The 23,697-nt window shown below is 41.5% G+C and overlaps 1 protein-coding gene across 2 annotated transcripts in view; it reads left to right on the top strand.

Moving 5' to 3' along the window:
- Nucleotides 1-23,697, top strand: part of ERBB4 (erb-b2 receptor tyrosine kinase 4) — a 657,056-nt gene that overhangs the window by 548,628 nt on the left and 84,731 nt on the right. For both annotated transcript variants that reach the window (XM_071561781.1, XM_071561783.1), the window contains exon 20: nt 1,554-1,739. In XM_071561781.1, coding sequence (XP_071417882.1) covers nt 1,554-1,739 — 186 coding nt within the window. The remainder of the gene's footprint in view (nt 1-1,553; nt 1,740-23,697) is intronic.

Genomic DNA, 23,697 nt, shown 5'->3' with positions numbered 1-23,697 from the left:
CAAATACTCTGCAATTTTGTTTCAAATATTCTTTGTACTATGATGAGCAATTTCCTTTAATACAAACCCAGCCTACTTGCCAGAACCTTTTTTTTTCGCCTTAATCTAAGTAAGGGAAAAAAACTGTCCAACTTTTATCAATTGGGAGTATGCTGTGTTCCTCATATGACAGCTTCAACTTATTCCCTTCCTTCCCTGCCTTCCTTCCCTGCCTTCCTTCCCTGCCTTCCTTCCCTGCCTTCCTTCCCTGCCTTCCTTCCCTGCCTTCCTTCCCTGCCTTCCTTCCCTGCCTTCCTTCCCTCCCTTCCTTCCCTCCCTCCTTCCCTCCGTCCAAAATAGCTTTACAAAGCCACAATTTCATCTCCCTTTTCACTATTCCATTGCCATGATGAAGTGGTCTTGAAATGGAGGACTCAGCTTGGTGAATGAGAAAGGACAGCTTTCTCAGAGCTGCATTACCTCTCAAACAGTTATGGAGGATCTTTATAAAAAGCTCCTCTGTTCCTTGTCAGTGGTATGAGCTTTAGGGTTTAAGAGTGTAGCCAAGATTAAGTCCTTCTGGTCCTTCTTTCTGGATAACACAGCTTGGTAGCTGGAAACTTATGGTCTGAAAAAGACAAATTCTAGAAGAAAGAAAATATTATTTCCTGTTTGCTGTGTGAAAAGCTAGTGTGGAAAAAACCAAAATTACTCATCTAAGATGTGTTGAAAGAGGAGCTGAACTTAGAGGCTCAGATTCAGAAAGCTGCTGTTTCCTGTAGTGATTTACTTGTGTATCAGGAGGCAGGGAGGAGTGCTACTGCACCTGGGCTGCTATTGCATTGTCACAAGCCCTGGTTAAGCTGTTGCTGTGCAGCAGTCATTGAGATGGTAACATGGTCATATCCTAAGGGCTTAATGAATCTGCTGACTTTCAGTAGGACTTAAGAGCATCAGACACAGTCGAAAAGAACACACTAAACCTCCTGATTCTTTGCAGGTGCAACTTTGGGGAACCATCAATCAACATATAAATGTTACATGGTTAAGTCTATAAACACTGAACATAAATTTTCTGATCCAGTAGGATATTTTGGCAGAGTTTCCTCAAATACCTTGCAAAGTAAGGCTTAACTGACCATCTTGCTATACATGAGAGGTGTAGTTTGCTTGCCCAATATGAAGGTGATGCCTAATGGATTGACCACAACTGTTCAAGAAGCAAAATTATGGGAGATAAAACAAGCCCAATGAGACTTTTAAGCAAAGTCAAGTGTGTCACACTTACACCTTTGTCTCTGTGGCTGTACTAGGACAGGGGAATGTAGGGAAATGCAGAATTTTAGATCTGAACCATGACTGGGTCTGTGCAGATAGTGTGATTCTGTTGTTTGGGACTCAGCACACCAAGTGTACATTACATCAGACTGGATGTTCTTCAGCTATGCCTAGCACTGGATAGACAGCACAGGAATTCATGGTACTTAGGGGACACTGATCCTCTTTAGATGCTCAATGGGAAATTTCTTATGCATAGAGTTACTGGAGTAACTGGGTCACTTTTACTGTTACAGGAAGCTCTTATCATGGCCAGCATGGATCACCCACACCTGGTGAGACTCCTAGGTGTCTGCTTGAGCCCAACCATTCAGCTGGTCACTCAGCTGATGCCTCACGGTTGCCTGTTGGATTATGTTCATGAACATAAGGATAACATTGGTTCCCAGCTTCTGCTGAACTGGTGTGTCCAAATAGCTAAGGTATGTAGTTCATGCTGTTCTTTTCTTTTTCTCATTTTCATAACTGACTTTAAAATGTGACTTCTATTTTTGTTTCTGTTGCATTTTGTTCAGGGCTGTTTTTGTTTTTAAGAAGGCTGAGTAGTTCTTGAAACACACTATTTTGGCTGTTTACAGTATTATAGAATACTTGTCAGTATGTAAATTGAAGTGTTTTTCTTGACTGTCTTTCCAATTTAGTGTTAATAGGAGGGCATCTTTCTGGGTGGTGAGGGAAGGAGCACCCCATGTTGACATCTGGGGCTGAACACAAGGTGATTTTTCAGCCTCTTTATTATTCACTATTCCTACATACTAATTTAACCAGATGGTAGTTTTCAACCTTTCTGAATCTGCATTGCCAGTTAAATTCTGATAGCTGTCAATTGTCTGCCCCCACACTGCCAGGAAGATAAAATTCACTTCATGTCACTTCTTGGGGAACCACTGTGGTCCTGCTGTACTTAAGACAGCTGAGGCCAGACAGTAATACTGTTAGTCTCTGCATAATGGGAAGTCTCAAGGGCTGGATTCCGCTTTTCTTGCCATGGTATTATGCTCTCTGCCTTCCTGGGAATTTTTAGGAGTTAAGAGTGAAGCCTGTAGGATTCAGATGCAGGCTCCACTTCAGCTGAGCTGGGACAGAGCCCAGACATGTTTGGGGCACAAACATAACCCTATCATTGCACAAAGTTTTATCTGTGTTTTTAAGAACGTTTCATTATTCAGCGTTGTACTAAGATCATGTTATTGATAATTGGTAGTAAAGAGTAACAAGATCAAAGAGTGTAGACGGCCATAACTTTTACCCAATTTAAAGGCACTTCTGTGCAACCAGGATTGTTTACAATGATGTTAGTGTAAATGAGAATCTGGAGCCTGCTTTTTACTTGTAGTTATTTGGAAATTATTTAAAGTTTTGGATTACTTTGGTGAAAATTGTTACAAACATAACACCATCTTACATTAAATCTGCAGCTTTAGGTGAATTTGCTACAACATCTATTACAAAATCTTAATTTAAGTTGTAATGTTAATCTTTTAGCACTGAGTGGAAACCTGGAGATTTAGCAATTTTACTAGACTGAATGTCAGGCATCATATAAATATTCACATGTTTTAAAAATTTAAATACAAAATTGAGGGCTGTTGTAGGGAGGTTTCCTACTGGTTGAAGGAAAGTGAGATCGGCCCCCACATCCCGAAGCCCCTCAGACACCGCAGTGATCGAACGAAGCAGTGACACGACCAGGAGTGAGGGTGAAAGAGGAGCAATTTATTGGGGTAGAGCACTCCCTTACAGGGTAGAGGAGAGAAGCTTCCAGAAGAAGGGGTGGCTCCCTGATCCCCATTGGACAATAAAGGGATCAAGAAGCACACCAATCAGAACATGGGAGTAATGACCAATAGGAATGCTTATTTGGCAACCACTAAGAAACCTGACACAACAACCAACAAGGGACCACAATAGAAAAATGGTGGGAAAATGCCCTAGGGGGTTATGGGAAGAAGAAACTGGGAGGGGGATGACTACAGGAAAGATACAACCAGGACTCCATGATGGTTTTATTTTAACTGCATCATAACGAGAAAATGTCTTTAAACAGTCATGGTACTGTTCTGTTTGTCATTCCTTGGCACAATGTCCTTTAGTCCAGTGTCATCATTGTAGATCCACCTCAAAACAGCCCTATTATTGCCCTCTGGGCAATGTCCTCTAGCCCCGTGTCCTCATCACAGATCCATCTCCTGAAATAACTTTTCCACTGGTTATATCCCTGATATTCTCCCACACGAAATATGTTCTTACACAAATAAGTAAATTTAGAAATTCAGGTAGCCTTGAGTTTTTGTTCAAGGAGAGGAGGAGTTTGAGGTGCATCATTAATCAGGACTGCTTTCCTTCCAGGATCAGACCTATTGCCAAACCTTCCTGAAGGTGACAGTACATGAAGCAGCTGTAATGCTGGGTAGAGGAGTTGGTCTATAAGAGAGGTGTGGGGGCTCCAAACCTCACAATCTGATGTTGCAGCGTTTTGTGGAGATGTTAACATCTCATGCAGTGGTAGTAAAGCAGCCAGAGTTGCTTGGAGTATTGTAACACACTGTATCTGAAGATTTGCAAAAGTTTATTTAGGGCTGTTACCAGAGCAAGGAGGGTGGGAGAGAAAGTATGTGTTCCTGTTTGAGTCCTTCCTCTTAACACAACCTCCTTCCCATCTGTTCTCCACTGTCTTGATTGATAGTGGCTGTTATTATTTATTACAAAACATTTATTTCAACACAGTGGCACCCATGCAAAGGTGATCCACCTTTATTTTCACATACTGCATGTAGATGGCCATTGACTCCTTGGCTTAGTGGCTGCACTTGCTTTGCTGTGCACCTTACATGGGCAGCAGATGTAGGGAAGCAGAGAGCCTAATCCATAGCAGAGACTTAGAGAGCTGACAGATCCATGGGAAGGTCTGTGGAAGGCAGGTCATGGCTTTCCCATGGTGATTCTGATGAAAGTAAAACAAGTTCTAAAGCGATTTCTATTGCAGATTGTTTCAGATTAATGCAGGGATTGGATTTATGAACACTCCTTGGAAAATCATTGCCTGATGATTTTCTTGATTACCCTGTGATGTGGGAGGAGAAGATTAAGTATTACAGATATTTGAGTTCTGAAGTTGTGGGTAACCAAACAGTGCAAAGAAGTGAGATCATACATGTAATATTAACGGATGAAGTGTCAGGAAGAGAAAGGGAGTTTCTTTGCAATAAAAGTTGGCCTACTATTAAGGGGCTTCAATGAAGTTTAGTTAGTTTATTGGAATTTAATTGAATTCATCTTCTTCTGTATCACAGTAATCTAGGGGTTAATTTTTGCCTTTGCCTCAGTTTGCAGCATGAAGACCATCCCCCTGGCTACCCATAAAGAAAACAGCAGCAAGGGATTGTTTTCCTGAAAAAGTGCAATACTTGGTCCATACAGATGACTTATTAGCTCTGGGCCACCCCAGTTTGTCTGGAGTATTTTCTCCTCAGTGTTTTTTCGGGGATGGCTTTTTCCAGTTGAGAAGGTCACCACAGGTGATGCTTCCATGCAATGCCAGTATGGTGCAATACTGTTGTGGAAGTAGACTCCAAAGAATAAAAATGTACCTTTAAGTCTTATTTCTTTTTGTCTTTGGAGTCCTTGTGCGTTGAAAATCTTTGCTGTCAAGTTGCAGCCATGCCTAAAGATGCATAGTCTCCTAAAAATTAAGATGTCAGTGAAGAGACTAAATAGAGGGACGTAAGAGTCTGTGCAGACCACCTAATGTGCAAGAGTAACACAAATTCTGCACTCAATTTTTGGCATTGCATTGTGCTTTATAGTGGGATGAATACCAGTTCATGAATACCAATTCCCTTGCTATCTGACAGACTGTAATGTTGGTTTGGGTTAGAAGACATACACAAGAAGATGTTTCAGAGCTGGTAGGAAGAAGAATCTTTGAGATCCCCAGACAGTGAGACCCCTTCTCCCAAAAGGTGGAATAAAAGTATCACTTGCTTTCCATTCATCTCTCCCATTTAACAGTGATTAGGAATCAGTCTGCAGCGTGTAAATAGGAAATACTCAGTTTGCTTAGAAAGAGACTGGTCTCTAAAGGAATGAGTGCAGAAGGTGGCTGTTGCTTCAAGCACAAGTTCCCATTCACTGTCAGAGAGGTCTGTGTGTTCCACTGTGCTTGCATTTCAGGCTCTGCCATACAGCTTGAGGATGTCTTTCCACATCTTGTTTTTCTAGCCTTTTGGGAATGACTGGTTATGTCTTTCTAAAAGATATACCAAAAGTATGATTAGCAGTGTAACAAGAGCCAAAAAATGATCAATGACTTCTGAGTCCTGCTGTCTGCTCCCTGAGGCAGCTTCTGGTATCTTTTGTTAGATACATCCTTCAACCTTCACCTTTCCTGCTTTTATGGTGAGAATTTTCCCCAACAAGAAGAGGACTGAAGGAAATACCTCAAATCTGAAGTTCAGGCTGATTTTTATGAATTGTTTAAAATCAAGTTGCTGCTGTGATAGTTTCTCCATCTGCCAATGTGTAGGCATTTATTTATCAATGTCATTGCTTCAGAGTTCACTTGTTCTGCCACGTTTATTGCCATATGTCTCTAATTCTGTACAACTAGGTGCAGAAACTAGTTAGGTGCTATTCCTGCTTGCCAAACCACATATGTCTCTAGAGATCACTTCTGAAGGTTGACAACAGGGCAGTTTTTGTCTATAGCCAATTGGAAAAAGCTTGGGTGCTTTCTTTTTTGTTTTGCTTATACAGATTGTGTTGAATTTGTTCTGATGTTATATAATTGTGTTCTTCCAGAGCCTTTAGTTTCTTATTTTATTCATGAAAGCATAAAAATAGAGTAGCCCCCAAGCATTCTGCTTAAAACATGGTTATTAGACAGCAGCTGTGTCTAAGGGGGTTCTTCCCTTCTGCTTTGCAGATACACAGGGCATTGCCTTGTGTCTCAATTTGATGTGAACTGTCTTGCTTAGGAACTGAAAGTTAAACCTTTCAGCTCTGAGATCAGCACAGTAATTTTACCTGGAGTTCGATGTCCAGCAAAGGAGTAAATTGCTCATGTATCAAGATCCTTTGCAGAGTGGGACCATGAATGACAGCCTTGGTGACCTTAGGGTATAGAAGCATGGAATAATGCTGAATGAACATCTCTAGTGTTGGCTACTTGAGAACCAAATTGAGAATCAAATTCTGTAAGGATGACACAAGCCTAGAAGTGAATTCTCAGTAGGTGAATTTAGGTCTTTCTCAGCTGATGTGACAGGTGCAGGTAAATCACAAAGACTGAACAAACAAAAGGTGCTGTGTGCATTGATCTTTCGATGTGTTCAGTTTTGCTCAGCAAGGGCTGCCCAAACACACCCACCCACATGGCTTGGAGGTGTGGGTGTGAGGACATTCTTAGGGAAATGTGTTGAAGAAGGGAAGAACCATCTTGAGGTTTCAGTCAGAAAGACCTAATTGCACTCTGCCACTGGGTGAGGTTAACTAAGGCACCTGTATTTGAGTCTGTGTCTTCTCTCTGTTACTCTGGTGGGAAATCAGCCAGAGTTCTATGGAATTATTATTGTGTGCCTTTGTGCTGTGCCAAATGCTCTCTGTCTCTTTCTAGGGCATCCAGAAATGCAGTTTTGTTTCTGTACTGTTGCATACAACACTTGTAACTTCAACATAGACCTGGGCAGTCATATCTACTGTTTTGCTGGGGATTTTTCTGTTACAATTATGGTTTGCTTCCACTGCTGTTGATTTGCATTACATTTGTGCCAGTTCTGCTGAGCAGTGTTCAAATGCAGAAGAACTTTTCCTGCCCCAAAGAAGTCAGGGCAGAGGAAGTCAGGAAGCAATCTTTGCAAAACAAAGCAGCTTGTCTACCATCCCCTGGCCTGTGGAGAAGAGCTCAGCTCTCTTGGGTCTAAGCTGGTGCCCCGTTCTGTTCTGCCCTGTATCCCCTGGGGGCTGCCAGACCTGTTTTTTGTGTTCTGAACTATAATAATTCTTTGACAACCCCTCAGAATACTAATGAGGTAAAGCAGAAGTAGGTTGATAAAGTGGAATGTCATGGAACGAAAATCAAGTACTTCAGGGGATTACATTTTATACCTTTTCAATATAAAAGAATTCTCAAATTACCTTAACTAAAGCCCTGCACAAGTTATCCAGCTATGCAGGAAAACAATGTTTGAAAACACTCCAGGAAAGAAAAAGAGGGAGGAACTCGAGTACTGAATTTTAATGAAGTGGATGCACATGTTCAGGTCTGCTGAGTATTATTTCAGCACACTAGAAATCTTTGCTCTTTCTAAGAATTCCCTGCCAGACGTAGTGATCTGCAGCTGGAAGCCTCCAGGAGCTTCCAAGCCAAAGGCTCTTGCAAAGCCTCCTTGCTGCTTCTTTCTGCCAGCCTGTTACCTGTACTGTTCAGCTCGTTCAGGCCCCAGGGCTCTGTGCCCTTCTGCAGTTCTCTTGGCAAAGTAGAGCTTGTCTGCTGCCTGCTCCTGAAGCCTCTCTCCATGCCAAGCTTTTTGGAAAGGTGTTTTTATTACTGCCCAGGGTAGCGCTTCTCAACTGGATGTAAACTCACAGGCTGTGTGAAATTCAAAGGATCAGTGTTGATTTATGTAACTGAGAAGGTGAGCCAGAAGCTGGTACAGCCCTTACCTCACATCCTAAATTCCATGAGTTTCAGCCCGCGCTCCTCATGTCTGGAATGACAGAGGCTCTGAGTGGGAAGGGGGGGCAAAGGCAAATGAGGTTGCACTGTAAGGTGAGGAGCCTTTCTTCTCCATCAAGACTTGATGGATTAGGAATGACTTGATAGAGACAGCTTTTGTTACTCTGCTACAGATGGGATGGGAGAGAAGCTGAATGAAATTAGAGGAATTGGGGTAACTGGACAGGTTGGGAAGAGGTGGAGGACAGCAGCTGTGGTTGAGGGTCTTTCTTGTTCATTAAAGAAGCCTACACTACAGCTCAGTAACTATTCTATCATGGAATGAACAAAGGAGCTTAATGACAGTCATCTATTAGCTGTCCATGTTTTAATCTTCAAGATGTCTCTATTCCCAGAGCTCCTTGCCATGACAAGGCTAATCGTATAATTAGAATGCTATACCAACCCCTCCTGACGTGCTCACACTGGCAAGGACCAGGGCTAAGGACTGTGATAATTATCACTGCCAGCAAGTCCATTAGCATAAATGTAGTTTACTAATGGGGCTGCTTTATGAGAAAGTGCAGTGTACAGAAGAATAGGATCTAAATCAAGGGCTGTGAATTAAAGCCAAATTGAAACAAGGCTTAAATTGTGTGGAGGAACAAAATCAAAATAGGTGTGTAAAGTATAATTTTTCTCTCTTGAATCCCTCTACAATTTCCTATTCCTATTCATAGTGGTTATTTTCCTTACTGCTGGAAAGCTTGGAAGTCCACAGATTGAAAGCAAGGACCCTTTTTCTGGTGTTGTTGGAGAGCTCTCACTGAAAAAAGTTATGTCATCAACTCTCAGAGGGGAATTGCCTCACCTTGCCCATGCCCAGGGGCTTTTTTAGGACACTGCTAGGCAGCTCCCTGGGTTGCAAAGGTTCATAAAAGTTTGAGAAACCATCACAACAAAATTGATGTGGATCTTGCAGAGTTCTTCATCCTAGCTTTTAATTTCTAGGTGGTGAAAGGGGGCAGATTTCTTTCTTGCTGTGATGAACTGGACTGTCTTGGGTTTTGTTAAATGTTGAAGAGATTCCTTTTGATCCTCTCAGATACTAAGAATTTTTTTTCCATCCAAGGCAAGGCAGGAAGTAAATGTTGGGACTTTGGTCATCGTGTCTGATCTGCCATGCTCAGAGTGATGTGGGCACATTGAGTGCAACCACTGCTAGCAGCATCAAGGCCTGAAGACTGACTCTTCCCTTGACCATTAGTTGTGGTGGTTGGCAATAATACTCCAAATAAATCAGGGAATTGAATCCTATTGAAAATAATCTGAGCATCTGTGCACTTTGCACGTTTCCTTGGTGGGCACAGTATTCCACATTTTCCTGCATAGTTGTGAACATATTGGTAGAGAATTTCATGAGTTTCCTCCCCCTTTTTTCACCAGTCATTTCATCTGGAGCATTCAGCTGGTTTAGTAACTTCTTTATCTTGCTACCAAACTCAGTAGTTTCATGTGAAAAGCATTAAAATGAAGGAATGCACAATAAAGTTCAGCTTTAATGCTGAACATTTTTTTTTAATTTCTCTCTTTTTCCTTTCATCTCAGACTTACTGTCCACTCACCAAATTCTCAGTCTTTCTTTCTCTGACATTTTGTCTTTCTTTACTTTCCCTACTTTGGCAGTGCTTTTGCATCACCCCCTGTTTGCTGTTAGGCTTTCTCATTCACTCTCATTCCCTGGCTCCTTGGCTCTGTCTAGCTGGTACCTGCCCTGTGATCTGAAGCAACACAGGAGCATCATGCCTGTAACCCAACACAGGAGCATCATGCCTGTGACCCAACACGGGAGCATCATGCCCGTAACCCAACACGGGAGCATCATGCCTGTAACCCAACACAGGAGCATCATGCCTGTAACCCAACACAGGAGCATCATGCCTGTAACCCAACACGGGAGCATCATGCCCGTGACCCAACACGGGAGCATCATGCCCGTAAGCCAACACAGGAGCATCATTCCTGTAACCCAACACAGGAGCATCATGCCCGTAAGCCAACACAGGAGCATCATGCCCGTAAGCCAACACAGGAGCATCATGCCCGTAAGCCAACACGGGAGCATCATGCCCGTGACCCAACACGGGAGCATCATGCCCGTGACCCAACACAGGAGCATCATGCCCGTAACCCAACACGGGAGCATCATGCCCGTGACCCAACACGGGAGCATCATGCCCGTAACCCAACACAGGAGCATCATGCCTGTGACCCAACACGGGAGCATCATGCCCGTGACCCAACACAGGAGCATCATGCCCGTAACCCAACACGGGAGCATCATGCCCGTGACCCAACACGGGAGCATCATGCCCGTGACCCAACACAGGAGCATCATGCCCGTAAGCCAACACAGGAGCATCATGCCTGTAACCCAACACAGGAGCATCATGCCCGTGACCCAACACGGGAGCATCATGCCCGTGACCCAACACAGGAGCATCATGCCCGTAACCCAACACGGGAGCATCATGCCCGTGACCCAACACGGGAGCATCATGCCCGTAACCCAACACAGGAGCATCATGCCTGTGACCCAACACAGGAGCATCATGCCCGTAACCCAACACAGGAGCATCATGCCTGTAACCCAACACAGGAGCATCATGCCCGTAACCCAACACAGGAGCATCATGCCTGTGACCCAACACAGGAGCACCATGCCTGTAAGCCAACACAGGAGCATCATGCCCGTAACCCAACACAGGAGCATCATGCCTGTAACCCAACACAGGAGCATCATGCCCGTAACCCAACACAGGAGCATCATGCCTGTAACCCATCTGAGTTCTTCTGTCATCATGCCTCACTGCAGGGTTTGGAAAGGACCTCAGTTTCTTCATTTATCTCATAGTATTGCACTTGGGTTTGAGGGCTTTAATACCAGCTAATTGATGATTGCATGAGCCCCATGTGCTGCTCCAGTTTTTGGGGGAGGGATATTAAGTCTGAAAGATTGCATCAGAAACACACAACAAAATTTGGTTTATATAAAAATTACGGACATACCTGACTCCCACCTTTATTCTCTGACCTCTGATTCTCTAAGGCTATAACTTCAATGTGATAGTATTTGAGTTCTTTATGGTCTTCAGTGTGCATGTCATTAGTCATTAGCTCTAGAGCTGGGTGGAACGACTCAACCTTTGAAGGTGACTGCCTCTTTCCACTGACAATGTAAAGAGAAGCATAGGCTAACCTTAGACAGCTTAGCTTGTGGGGGGATCAACGTGAAGGATGCAGGTGATGACAAGGACACAAAGGAAATCTGGAACAAAGCTGGAGGACTAAGCTAAGGCTGGAACTGCTTACACAGGTGTGGCTGGATTTCATTCCTGCATAGTGAGGCACATGCTCTTATTGAGATGTGCCCTTCATTCTGCCTGAGGTCCTGAGAGCAGGGATGTTAATTCAACTCAGCAGTGACTGGGAGGGGTCTATAGTAGGTAGTAATCATTCTTTCTCCATTCTTAATCTGACTCCTTATCTAGGCTTCCTCTTCCCTTCTCCCAAAAAATCCAGTGTTCCCAAAAAAGTTGTGTGGTTCATGGCTGTAAGAAAAAAAGCAGAGATTTCAGCCATGTACAAATCACACTGGCCCTTGTGAAGGCAGAGAAATGATCAATTTATTGCACAGAGATAGACATTCCATTGTTTTGTTAAGTGACAGGTGCAAAGTTTGTAGTCTCACATAAAGATAGAAATAAGACTAAAATACACCAGCCAGGTCACTCTTGATGTAGACACGTTGTGTATGAAGCTCTGACTTTACCTCCTCTAGATCTAAACAGTGAAAAGCATCTGCTTGTACCCAAAAGAAGAAGTCAAATTGTAAAAGCTGTAATGGGTTTAGGGTATGTAAGGCTAATGATAATAGAAATTAAATGTTTGAGTGTGTTTAGTCAAGCTAAATGAAGTGGTGTATGCTGAGTGTTACTTATAAACTTAGCATGGTGAAATACCCAGGAGGAAAACAAGTACGTGAGGCGAAGGACAGCAGTGCATGAGGATGAATGAGTCTTAACTGGCTATGAATAAATTTAGAGCAGAGATTAGAAGAAGGTTATTAGGCACTGTAAGTGGTAAGGTTCACAAACCTAGTAGAAATAATGGAGGCAAAATAATTAATGACTTTTAAGGTGCAGTTTATGAGTTTATGAGCCAAATTTGGGCTGAATGGCACGGTTGCTTTCTAATGACAGGGTTGCTTTTAGTTATCTGTTTTGAAGCTGAGTAGTAACAGGACAAGAATAAACAATGAAATTATGTGTTCCCTCAATTTGCTGGGAGACAGCCCAGGTCTGAAATGTGGAGCTTCAGGAGACAGACATTGAGTTGTGTCTTGCACTTTGAATTGTTTCTTGTTTTTCTCTTTCTTACTCACTCACCTCAGTAATTCTTAATTCATATTAAATCAGATTCTTATTCCATTAGTTGAATTGAATAATGCATCACTCTGAGTTTTCATTGAAATTAGCCAGCCTATTCATGCAGTGATGATGCTGCTCTTGTGAGTAAACAGATCAGAATCAATCTCGTAGTTCAGCCTGCTTCACCCTAAAAAAGAAAAGGGAGCTTTCACTTAATCTCTCTCTTTTATCCCTTGCCTTTGCCAGCAGTTTTTTATCAGAAATTCATAGTATGAGTACAGCTGCTGCAAAAAATACATGATGGAATTATTTAATGAAGACTTAATTACACTTAAACCTGAGTGGTTTAGTTTATGTTGGAGACCAAGGACTCAAAAGATTTCTTCTGCAAAACTGTCTGTTCAAGGTCTCTGATTTTGGCTACACTTAAAAATACTTCATTTTAGTTCAGAGCTTACACACCTGGACAATATTTTATTGAAGAGGGAATTCATTCCATCTTTTCCCAGTGTTTTCCTATTTATCTTGCCTTTTAAGTTTCTGTATTTCTTGTGAGATATTCAGACCTACCCATCTTTTAGGACTTCAGTATTCACAGAATACTGTCTCATCTTGTCTGTCACTGTTGTTGTGTACCTGCCATTAGTTATGAATTCATTTCTCCTATGCTTGGTACAAGTACAGCTTGTCACCTCATCCTCTGTAGTCTTTCCAATTTTGCTCTTACTTGACTTTTTTCATGTGTACTGTTCCATCTTTTTAAGACTAAAACCTTAGTAATCGTGTTATGCTCTGTACAGTTCTGTGTATCTCAAAGTGTAATAATTTTTTTGCATCTCATTTTAAAACCATGAATGCCAGAAAGGAATTTTAGTCATAGAGATAGCAGAGAAAATGTCTTTGACAGCTCTATATTGGTAGTGTGCTGTGGGATTTTTTTAGCTTTGCCTTCCAAACCAAGGTACGCATAATTTGTGGCATTTCATTTTGTTCACAGGAAATTGTGAAGGCATTTGTAATCATCACTATGATAAACAAAGTAAAGAACCCATTTCTCTTATTTGAGTCCTGTCCCTCTTTGACATAATCATGGACTTTTCCAAGGTTCTGCAGTCCCTTGGCTCCAACTGGTGTGTTTCTTAGGGGGACCCTCAGGACCCACATTGTTGGGATAAGGCTGTGAACTGCTCCTCTGTGCCTGGAAAGGCTGCCTTTGGTTTAGACTGTACTTCCTCAGGGACCATGGAGAAACTCAGTAATGCTCAGCCAGGGATTTCATGAAACTTATTTATTTTAGGATTAAATCACAGAAAATGATGATAAAGTGATCTGTAAAGAGAGCAGGTTTTTGCTTCTTTGTGCAGTCCTACACAACCTCCATTTTCTCTCTTCTCTGTCTCTTATACATGAGTTAGAAAGGAGTCCTCTGTGGAGCTTAATCATTACTAAGATTTGGGGCATTTTTAAGTAACTTGTGGCTTTGCCCAATTCAGCTGGTGATTTGTGTTTTTGTAAAAATCTGAAAGTGGTTTGCATATTGTTTGACCTTCTTTGGAGTGGGTTTCAGCTTCTCTTCCAATCTTTACCTTGGCTGCTGCATGAGTGGGATTAAAGAGCTTATGAAAAATATATGAGGGAACTTCTTTTACCTGACAGAGCTGGCCACTGATCAGAATTTTAACATTTGAGTAGCCAACAAAATTGTACTTTACAAATGAAGCTGCAGAAATGCACTTGGCATATTTCATCTAGGAATGAGCCCAATCAAGTTCATTTTAAATACATTCATCTCATAATTTTTGCTTTATTTCCTGAAAGGTATACTATGGAATCTCAAGTGGATCATATGATAACGTGCCTGTTTCTGACAGAATATGATATATAATTATATATATTATAATAATAAAATATCACTTGAAAGCTTTTGAAGATACTCCTTATCAGTGCCTGTTTCATTGCAATGCAGGCAAGAAGAAGATGCTTTTAACAAAGAAATAAGCTGTGTCAGTTTTATTTAGTAGTAGCTGCTTTTAATCCTAGTTAATATTGCAAAATTGTATACAAAAGACACTGATACTACCACTATATATTTGACTATGATATGGTGTCATATTATGATTACAGGATGAGTACAGGATGTTATGTGTCATAACAATATAAAATAATGTACAATTACTTGATGAAAGGGAGAGAAAGTTTTAAAAAAGAGTTAAACGCCCTTAACCATAGGAAGGAATAATATCAGGATTTTATCACTGATGTAATCTGCACCAGAGTACTTGTAATTACATCAAAACCTGCTTGAAGAAATAAACCAACTTGCATTTGTATTTTGGGGGAGGCTGAGGCCCTGAGATGCTGTGCAGTGCAGCCTGATGCTGTGCAGGGCTGGCTCATCCCAGGTTCTGAAAGGGCAGGAATTCTGCATTTGTGTCCCTGCAGACTGTACAGCATGGCCAAAGCTGCAGCATATCCAGGATGTGCCAAATCAATGGTGTGGGTGATCTGAGCATTTACATGTTGTGCACAGTTAATGTCAGGCACACTGGATTTACCATGTGTGTCTCCAGAGCACACTTGCTTGTATTTTTGTCCTGAAAATCCTGATGGACACATGGGAGTGCAAGTGCTTTAGAATGCTTGGGGCGTTCCAGAAGCTATTTTGATGTCACTTGTCTTCATATCCTTTTATAACTCTTATAACCTGTAGACAGGTCGACCTGTAGGGTTTGCTTGGTGCATTCGTTTACGTTTTTATTTTCCTTTTTTTAGTTAATGCACGTGCCCATTTCTGTATTGGCAGCAAAGTGTCCTTTTGGTGTTTTGTTCAGCAAAGAAACTATACATGACATTCTTGAATTTCTTTTCTTCGTAAGGTCCAATGTGGTGTTGCTTGCTATGATGAATATATCTAGGCTGGAAATCTGCAAAATGAGAAGCAGGAAAGCAGGTGCATTGCAGAGAATTTTGCACAAGTGTCAAGTATATGTCTCCTGCTTATGCAGTGTAGGAGTTATGCTAAAGTATCATGAGTAGTGGCTTGCAACTGAAGAGTAAACTATGCAAAGTCACCTGGCACTTGGCTAAAGATGATTTGTCACTTCATGGTCAGTTTGTGTGCAGAACCTGTCAGGAGCTGCACTCTACTTTCTCATCATTTTCATGAATGATGGCCTTTCACTCCACCCAGGCTGCATGCAGTGACAAGAGGCACATCTTTGAATCTTGAATGTTTGTTCCAGAACAAATTAAGGTGAGGAAAAGATAATTTACATTTTAAAGCAGTAGATGGCAAAATGCCATTGATTCTTTATCACAAACCTACTCAAACCAGTTCCTAATGTGCCTTCTCCAGTGGCATCTGCACTCAGTGTTAGTTCAGAAGGCAATGACTCAAATAGGAGTCTCTGTTTTTATGGTAAAAGACAAGACATGAGGATGGAAAGAGCTGGTTTCTATTCCTGGCTGTTTCATAGGATATTTTTATTTCATTTTTGAGCTCTTTTCAGTGAAAATGCAGCCCTTAAAGAAATAAAGCAGTTGAAAGTCCTCTAAAGAAAGGCACTGTACACATGCCAAGTGTTATTGCTCAGCTGCTTCTAATTAAGAGAATTTCATAAGATTATGTATGCCAGACCTATAGGAGGTTTGCATATTTACATTAACCTGAAGTCAAGTGCAATAGGTACCAGGTTTTGGACACAGCATTCCCCATAGTGGCCACCTGAAAGTATGTGCATTGGCAAACCTTGATAGACTCAGCAGACATACAGTAAGCAGCTGTATGTTACAGCTTGCTTTGCTTGCACAGCAGTGTGGTTATGTGAGGTCCCTTTTAAGTAAACTTTTAAAATGAAGGTTGTTTGTGTTAACCAGTTTTGCTGTGCCTCCACACACATGCACCCAGGAGGTTTAGCAAGTCAGAGCTGGCAGGTAGTAAGTGTGAGATGTGATAACACCCCTGTCTAAATAAATGTGGAACATGCATAAAAGTCAGGATGAAATCTTTGTGTTGAATATGCCACATATCTCATTTTCTCAAATTTCATGGAAATATTTTTATTTCTATCTAAACCATTTTTAAAAATCTCATTTTCTCTCTATTCACACGAGGAAGAACAGAATTTGGCAAAGTCAAAAGTTTGAGCCAGTTTAAATATTCACAAATACCGTGAGTAAGAATGATTAGAAACTCAAATATGTATCTGTGGACTTGCACCATCTAATTTAAATCTTTGGCTTTCCAAATACAGTTGTCACAGGCATCACATCATTTATGGCCCATTGTTGGTTTATGAAGCCAAAACTAATCAGAAGTGGATAGCAGAGATCATAAGTTGTGTGCTTTTTATAATTGATAATCTAATCTTTCACTGCCCTGAAGAGGAACAGCTAATGGGCATTTTGAGCTCAGCAGCAAATTGGAGATTGTTAGGAACAGCAGGTATTATAACTTCAGCAGATCTGTAACATACTTTTTGTAACTCTTCTAATAGTCAGTCGGTTCAATAACAGAAAAAAAACATCTCCATAAGTGTCTTCTGTATAGTTTTGAAAACAGAATCCCTGCCTTATTTCCAAGTACTTCTTGTGGTGCTTTAGGAAGGAAGCAAAAAACAAGCAAGAACCCAGAAGAAAGTCAGCCCTTCATTTTGAGCATCAGCAGTCTCCAGAAGAGCCATAGTTTTTGCTATGCTATATAATGTCAGGTAATCCTACCTCAGGGGTGCTGAGGTACTTGGATACCATATGGAGCTGGATGGTGCTTCAATGAAGTTAGCAGTCAGAGGAAGATTTCATCTGAACATTTATGTATCCAAATCTTTTCCCATGCCAGGAACCAGATTTTCCTGGTCAACTCAAATCTTTTAAAGGTGTCTGGGCTTAAGCACGGTGATGTAATAGCAGGACTGGAATATAAGAGCCCAGGTAAATGTTATTAAATTGAATTGGTCTCTGTATACTGACAGTGGCCTACAGAGCACATTCTGTTTTATCATCCATCACCTTGTTGATGCTCATTCACTTTGGCATTTGGAAAGACTTCTCAGATAACATCACAGTTAAAGAATGACTTCTGAAATTGAACCAGCCTTAGTGGAAACTGGTAAAAGGCATGTAAAAATCATTTAATTTATTAGGACAGCATGCCATTTACAAAGAAAGCAATAGATGGCTTTCCAAAGCTGCCATGTCTTACTAGATTCAGTGTGGTTCAGATTTCAGTCTTGGCTTGTATTGTCATGGGAACTTGAACTGAAATTACAGCCCATAATACCCCCCACGGGAACTAATTTGTTTTCTGCAATAACTGGCTGTATTAGTATTGCCCAAATGTGTCATTGTTGGCGTTGGTATGTGCAGGTGATGCTAGTGAGTGAGTGACACTTCTCTAACACAGTTGTTGGAAGGTCAACAGAACTTTCATGCCTAAAAAGCTTAGACTTTTGTAAAAATCTCAGCCTGGAGTAACAGAAAATGTGGTATTCTGATCTTAAATGTTGCCCTGTCATCTTGGTGCAACCAGTTTTTCAGAGCTCAGTTTTATTTCAAGCAGACTTTGGTAGGAATAACATGACTGGAAGTGGCATTGCTGTTTTTTAGAGAAATATTTCTGAAGTTGTTAGAAACAGGCCACTGTATTCAGCCATCTACTGGGGATCTGCTTGGTGGAGAGTGAGCAGAACACACAACATTCTCAGAGGTGTAGCCTGGTGGGCTGATTCAAAGGTAAACTGGCAGGAGAAATGAACCCAACTCAAAAAGTGATTGCAAGTCAGTTACAATTTAATAAAAATATTACAACAGATACAATGGTACAGGAAAAAATGGTTTTAACCCACAAAACCTGGATGTATAACCCAGCACTCTGGGGCACAAACAGAATGGTGTTTATTGGCCCCTGTGCTGAATGCCATGTGGTCCCCCTGAGTGCAAAGCAAAAGGAAAGGAGAAAACCTGTTGGTGAGGATGATGGTCACAGTCTGGTCGAGAGTGGCAGTCACAGTCCTGCTGAAGTTCTGGTCCTCTTCTAGATCTGACAAGTGGTACCAGAAGTCCCCAAGCCCCAAGATTATCTATGCTTAGGTTCAGAGGGAATGCCCAGGGCCAGGAGTTTCACAATGGGTGATTTATTCTGTGAGTCATGGGATATTTTTGGAATTGTGGATGGCCCATTAGCAGACATGACCCCTCAGGCTGGGTGTGAAAGTGCTGATGCCTCTTGAGAGGGGAGTTGTCACACCTGAGTCATTGGTGTGAAGATCCTGTCTCACAGGTTTCTTTAACACCCAGCTTGTAACCTGAGGAGTCAGGTGTGCCCTGGGCAGCTGCTGCAAATGGTCCATTATTAACAGTTTGATAGAAATTACGTGGAGGGTGTAGAACACACAGTTTTGGTTACACCCACACAGTAATAAGCTGGTCCTGGCCACTCTAACTAGGACACCTTGTCTTTTTTCATGGACAAATGCAGGACTGTGCTCAAACGAACACAGTTGTGCCATAACCAGGTTTCCTTGTGGATAAGGAAGGCCTGCCAGAGGCTGGTTTATCAGTTGAGCTCAGTGTAAGTAAAAGTAGCAGTAACAACTGGTCACCTCACAGACCCAGTGAAAGGCCTCATAGCTAGAGAGAGATGTGTGATCTCTTTGTATCTTCAGGGATGGTTTTATTTTAGATCTTTTACTCATTGACTATGAAGAAATTACTTGTTTGAAAACATGATGTTTCACAGAATCACAGACTATTCTGAGTTGGAAGGAACCCACAAGGATCATCGAGTCCAAGTCTTAAGTCAATGGCCCACATGGGGGATTGAACCCATGACCTTGGCATTGTTACAACCAAGTTTTAACCAACTAAAAATACTTGATAAAGTAGAATGAGCATTGGTGAGTCTTGCTTTGAGAACAAGGTTAGACTAGTGATCTCCAGAGGTCCCTTGTAGCTGAAATTTCTGTGTATGTTCACAGCTTTTCATGGAGAAAATGATGGCTGGTATAAGCTTATCAGTTGTCTCATTGCCATATTTTAAGCCCAAGAGCTGTCCAGTATCAAACAAATTAAGGTTGTGTACAGGCTTTTTCTAAGTATTAGGTCCTTGTAGATTCTGGCTTGTGGCAGATGCTATCCCTTCTATTAAAAATACAGTGTTCTAATCAATCATTTGAGGTGAAGTAAAGACAGGTAGGACAGTGCAGTTCCAGACTGAGCAATTTTGACTGCTTAGTAAAGGACAAGGAGATAGTTCTGCAAGGAGAACAATTTTCCTAGCTATGAAGTAAAGTGTAAAAATTGTTTCTGTATTTTCATGCCTTGCACTAGCTCAGCACACTAAATTGCTAATATTTTTTCACTTTTGTCTGACAGGAGCAATGTGCAGAGCACAAGTCACAAAATAAAAATTAGGAAAAGAACAAGTGAGAAACACTGAAAAATCTAGGGGCTTCATATACATGTTTTCAAGGGAAATGTGACTTCCCTGTTGAAGTTTGAATTCCAAGAACCAGGTCATAGTACCTCTACTCATGCACATGCAGTGTGTCCTAACCTGGCTTTTAGTGGTTTTGCCTTAATGTCAAGTAGGGATGCAATTTCTAGAATTCTTTAGTAATTTTGCCATTGTTCAACTTTTGCAGAACTGAGCATTAGCTCTCAAGTGAGATGCCCTCATATTTCCCTTCTCCTCCAGGTACCCTGTCCATTCATTGTACAACTCTCATGCACTAACAGAACAAATGCTCTCTCTGCTTCTGGGGTTATGGTTTCAAACCCCTCCTACACCACACTGTGTACAAAAGGCAGCACAGCATTGGAAAGAAAGATAAAGAGTACTCGAGCAATGCAAACAGCCAGTTAAGTACAGGTCATAAGCCCTTCCAAATGCATTTGAACAGATAATGGCTGTAAACAGATTTTTCTGAATTCTCCTAACTAATAACTAATGGGATCTGTAAGATAGAAAAGTCAGTCAATTGAAATGTTCTAAGCATTAGTAAATTCTCTGCTGTCTCAATTGTCTCTTGCCTATTCTTGATGAAAAACATGTATGCACATTTATTTCAGCTGTGGAAAGAAGAATGCACAATTCTTTCCCATGTATCTTCCTACCCTTCTCTTAGAGTTAATTATAAACCACATTCCCATAAGTATTCAAGAAGTCAGAGAAGCATTTCCCAGCTTCCAGAGGTTCATATGCTGCTGGCTAGTGAACCCAGCTGAAAGGATACTAAAGTACTAAAGCTGTGATATGTTTGGCCACTGAGACAATTTTGAATCATAGTCAAGAGTAGGAGGGAGCCTTCTGGGTAGAACTGAGCACAGTATTCAGAATGTACAAGCCATTAGATTAATTAGGGCCTTTCCCCTCAGCTTTGTGTATTAAGAAAAACAAGCAAATTCTGCCTGCCTGTCGTGTTTTCATTGATACTATGATGCTCTGCCTCCACAGGCAGAGAAAGCATGCAGCTCCTCTTTGCTTCAGGAAGCACACTTGGGTGTTTGTGTTTGGAGTGCATGTTCCTGGAGCTGTACATGTGATAAGGGAAAATGGAAAAATATGTGGCATTTTCATCCTGTAGTGGGCAGAGCAGAAATGCCAGGTTGTAGAAGTTTTTTGTTTTTTCAATGAAGGCTGCTAATATTTAGGAATCAGTGGTTGCTTTTGGTTCTCCTAGACCCTTTAGGTAGCTCAGAATCTATAGTAAGTATCATACCTCAGATAATCCTCTTCCATCTGCTTTGTCAATGGCTGCTGCAGACCAGTGCACCAAATAGCTGTTTCCCAATTAATCTTATTCACCCCACCCTTATAAACACATCTGAGGGAAGAATCTGTCCTGTCATTTGCACATTTATTTTTTTAGATTTGATTTCCTTTCTTGTGGTACTCAGGTCACCAAAACACTCTGTTATGTTTGTTGTTATCTTTTCGTACATATAAAAATAAATGTCAGGATGATCATTGAGTGCTCTCTTCTTTTATCCTGAAAGGGTAGGTACTTTCCTTTCTGTCACCTCCTGTGTGTCTTCTTTGTGTTTAATGTAACTTTCACAGATTAAAAAGGCAATGTTAATAGAATTGCATAATTGTCAAGAGATAATGTTCTCCCAGTGAAATATCACTATTGAGGCATAGTTAAAGCATTCAGAGCAAACAAGCATGCAGAAAAAAACCCCAAGATGTTTATTTTCAAAGCAACACATCTTTGCTATCATTGGCATCTAAATCCTCAGATGTGTCATTCAGCCTTTTCAGGACTGGGACCCCACATTCCCAGTGTGGCACTTGCTACTGGTAAGTCTGATGACTTACATCGAGTGCAGAAAGACTTATCTGTGGTTATGAGCAGAGAGAAGCAGAAATGTAATATTTCAAATGGAGATCCAACCTTTCCCAGAGATCCAAAAATGTTTGGGGGCTTGGTTCTAGTTGCTACCTTTTATCTGAATTCCATACCAGTTCATCTTGTGCTATTGCAATTACCAAGGAGGAGAGAAGTGATAAAATGACAGCAACTGGGTTCACTCCTCATCACTACAAAAAAGTCCTTTCTAAAAAGTTAGATTTCAAAGTTATTCATAGCAGAGTCCAGTCACTACCAACCTGATTTTTGAATGTTAAGGACAGAGTGGTAGTGGATGATGAAAGTTAATTGCACAGTATATATGAAAATATTTTCCTAATGGATATTGGTAATGATAGTGGAAAGGTCTGTGTAGAACTGAGCAGAGGATTAACAGCATGGACCAGTGTGGTCTCTAAGGAGAGGAAGCATAAGAAGATAAAGGCTGTGCATTTGTGGAAAGCCAAGGAACAGCATGTTCTTCTCAGAAATAAGAAAAATAGGTAAGTACTGTCTTTCAAAATGCCTTTGAAAGCAATCCTAAATTTTTCCTTTCTGGATCAAAGTACACTGAGTTATCTCGCTGACAGACAATGCAGTTACAGCCACTAGGAAAGCAGAAATTTAAAGTATAAACTTTTACATTGTATATGATGATAACTTTAGTATTTCAGAAATATTAATTTCAGAATCTGAAAAAATCTCAGGAAAACTGCTTCAGGTTCCTGTTGCAATTTTAAGAGTGAAGCCGTGAAATGACCTAGGAAGGGGTTAATGGGCTTGGTATCTTGTGTCTTCTGTGGTCATGTTTGAGAGACAGTAACCAAAATACATTGGGAATGTGAGTTGGAAATACGTGACCAATAGCAGATAGCTTCTCTAAACAAGTAATGCAGTGATGCTGTAACCTGAGTTATTAAACTGTGAGATGCTTTCAGGAAAGAGTTTTTGAATTGAATTGGATTTTGTCTTAAAATACTCTAATACAAGGCATCTTTTAAAAGTAGTAGAGCTGATCCTTTATTCAGCTGTGCACATGCATATGGATAATCAGCTTTCTGTCAGGAGAGTTGTGTTTGGATGTTTGGGAAGGTTTTGAGCTCCCATGAGAATTGTAGGATGTGTGTGATACAGTAAATGTTCACTGAACTTGCACACTTTCAGTCTGTACTTTGCTGCCAGGAAGCGAGTGCTGGATGCAGCGCCACTGCCTTGAAGTGCTGACGTTGCAACAGCAACCTGTGTTAATGCTCCTGCTAGAGGAAATTGGCCCTGTTTTCCAGTGGAAACTCAACACCCAGAAGTACTTGGAGTCCTTCGAAAGGATTCTGTAGGAATAGCATTGTGGTATTTAAAGTGGTTGGCAAATCTTATACTCATGTCTCTGGTAGCAGAGAAAAGGGAATTTGGCAATGTACTTCAGCAGCCCAGCAGTGTCATCCAGAAGCTGCAAGTGCTGAAAGGCAGGAGTCTGGAGGGGTGTAGGGGCTGTCTGAAGTCTGTCCAGTGGTATGTGTATGGCCAAACTTCGTGAACGCAGATTGGGGCAGGGCTGTCCCCACGTGCCCTTCCAGCCTGCACAGTGGGTTTCAGGTGAGGCTCAGCGTGCACAGAACTGGCCCCACCGTTTCAGTCCTGAGGTTCATCTGCCACGGCCGAGCGAGCTTGGACAGTGACAGTGAAGTCCTCAGGACTAGAACCTACAGCACCCGGCATTTCCCAGGAGGTCTCCCCATCCAAGTACTAATCCGGGGCTGACCCTGCTGAGCTTCCAGTGGTATGAAGCAGCTGCTAACACACTAGTTCTGCCTTGAAAGAGTTTGATGTGTTTCAGTAAGTAAAATCCATCACAAATGCAAGTTTCGAAGTGTACTAAAGAGAAGGGTGGTTGTGTGTATAGTAGAGCAGATGATGCCAAGTGCAAGGGTCGTCCCCTCAGCTTACATAA

This window comes from Pithys albifrons, chromosome 8, assembly GCF_047495875.1.
Source record: "Pithys albifrons albifrons isolate INPA30051 chromosome 8, PitAlb_v1, whole genome shotgun sequence".
NCBI lineage: Eukaryota > Metazoa > Chordata > Aves > Passeriformes > Thamnophilidae > Pithys > Pithys albifrons.
This window is presented reverse-complemented; position numbering and strand designations above follow the sequence as displayed.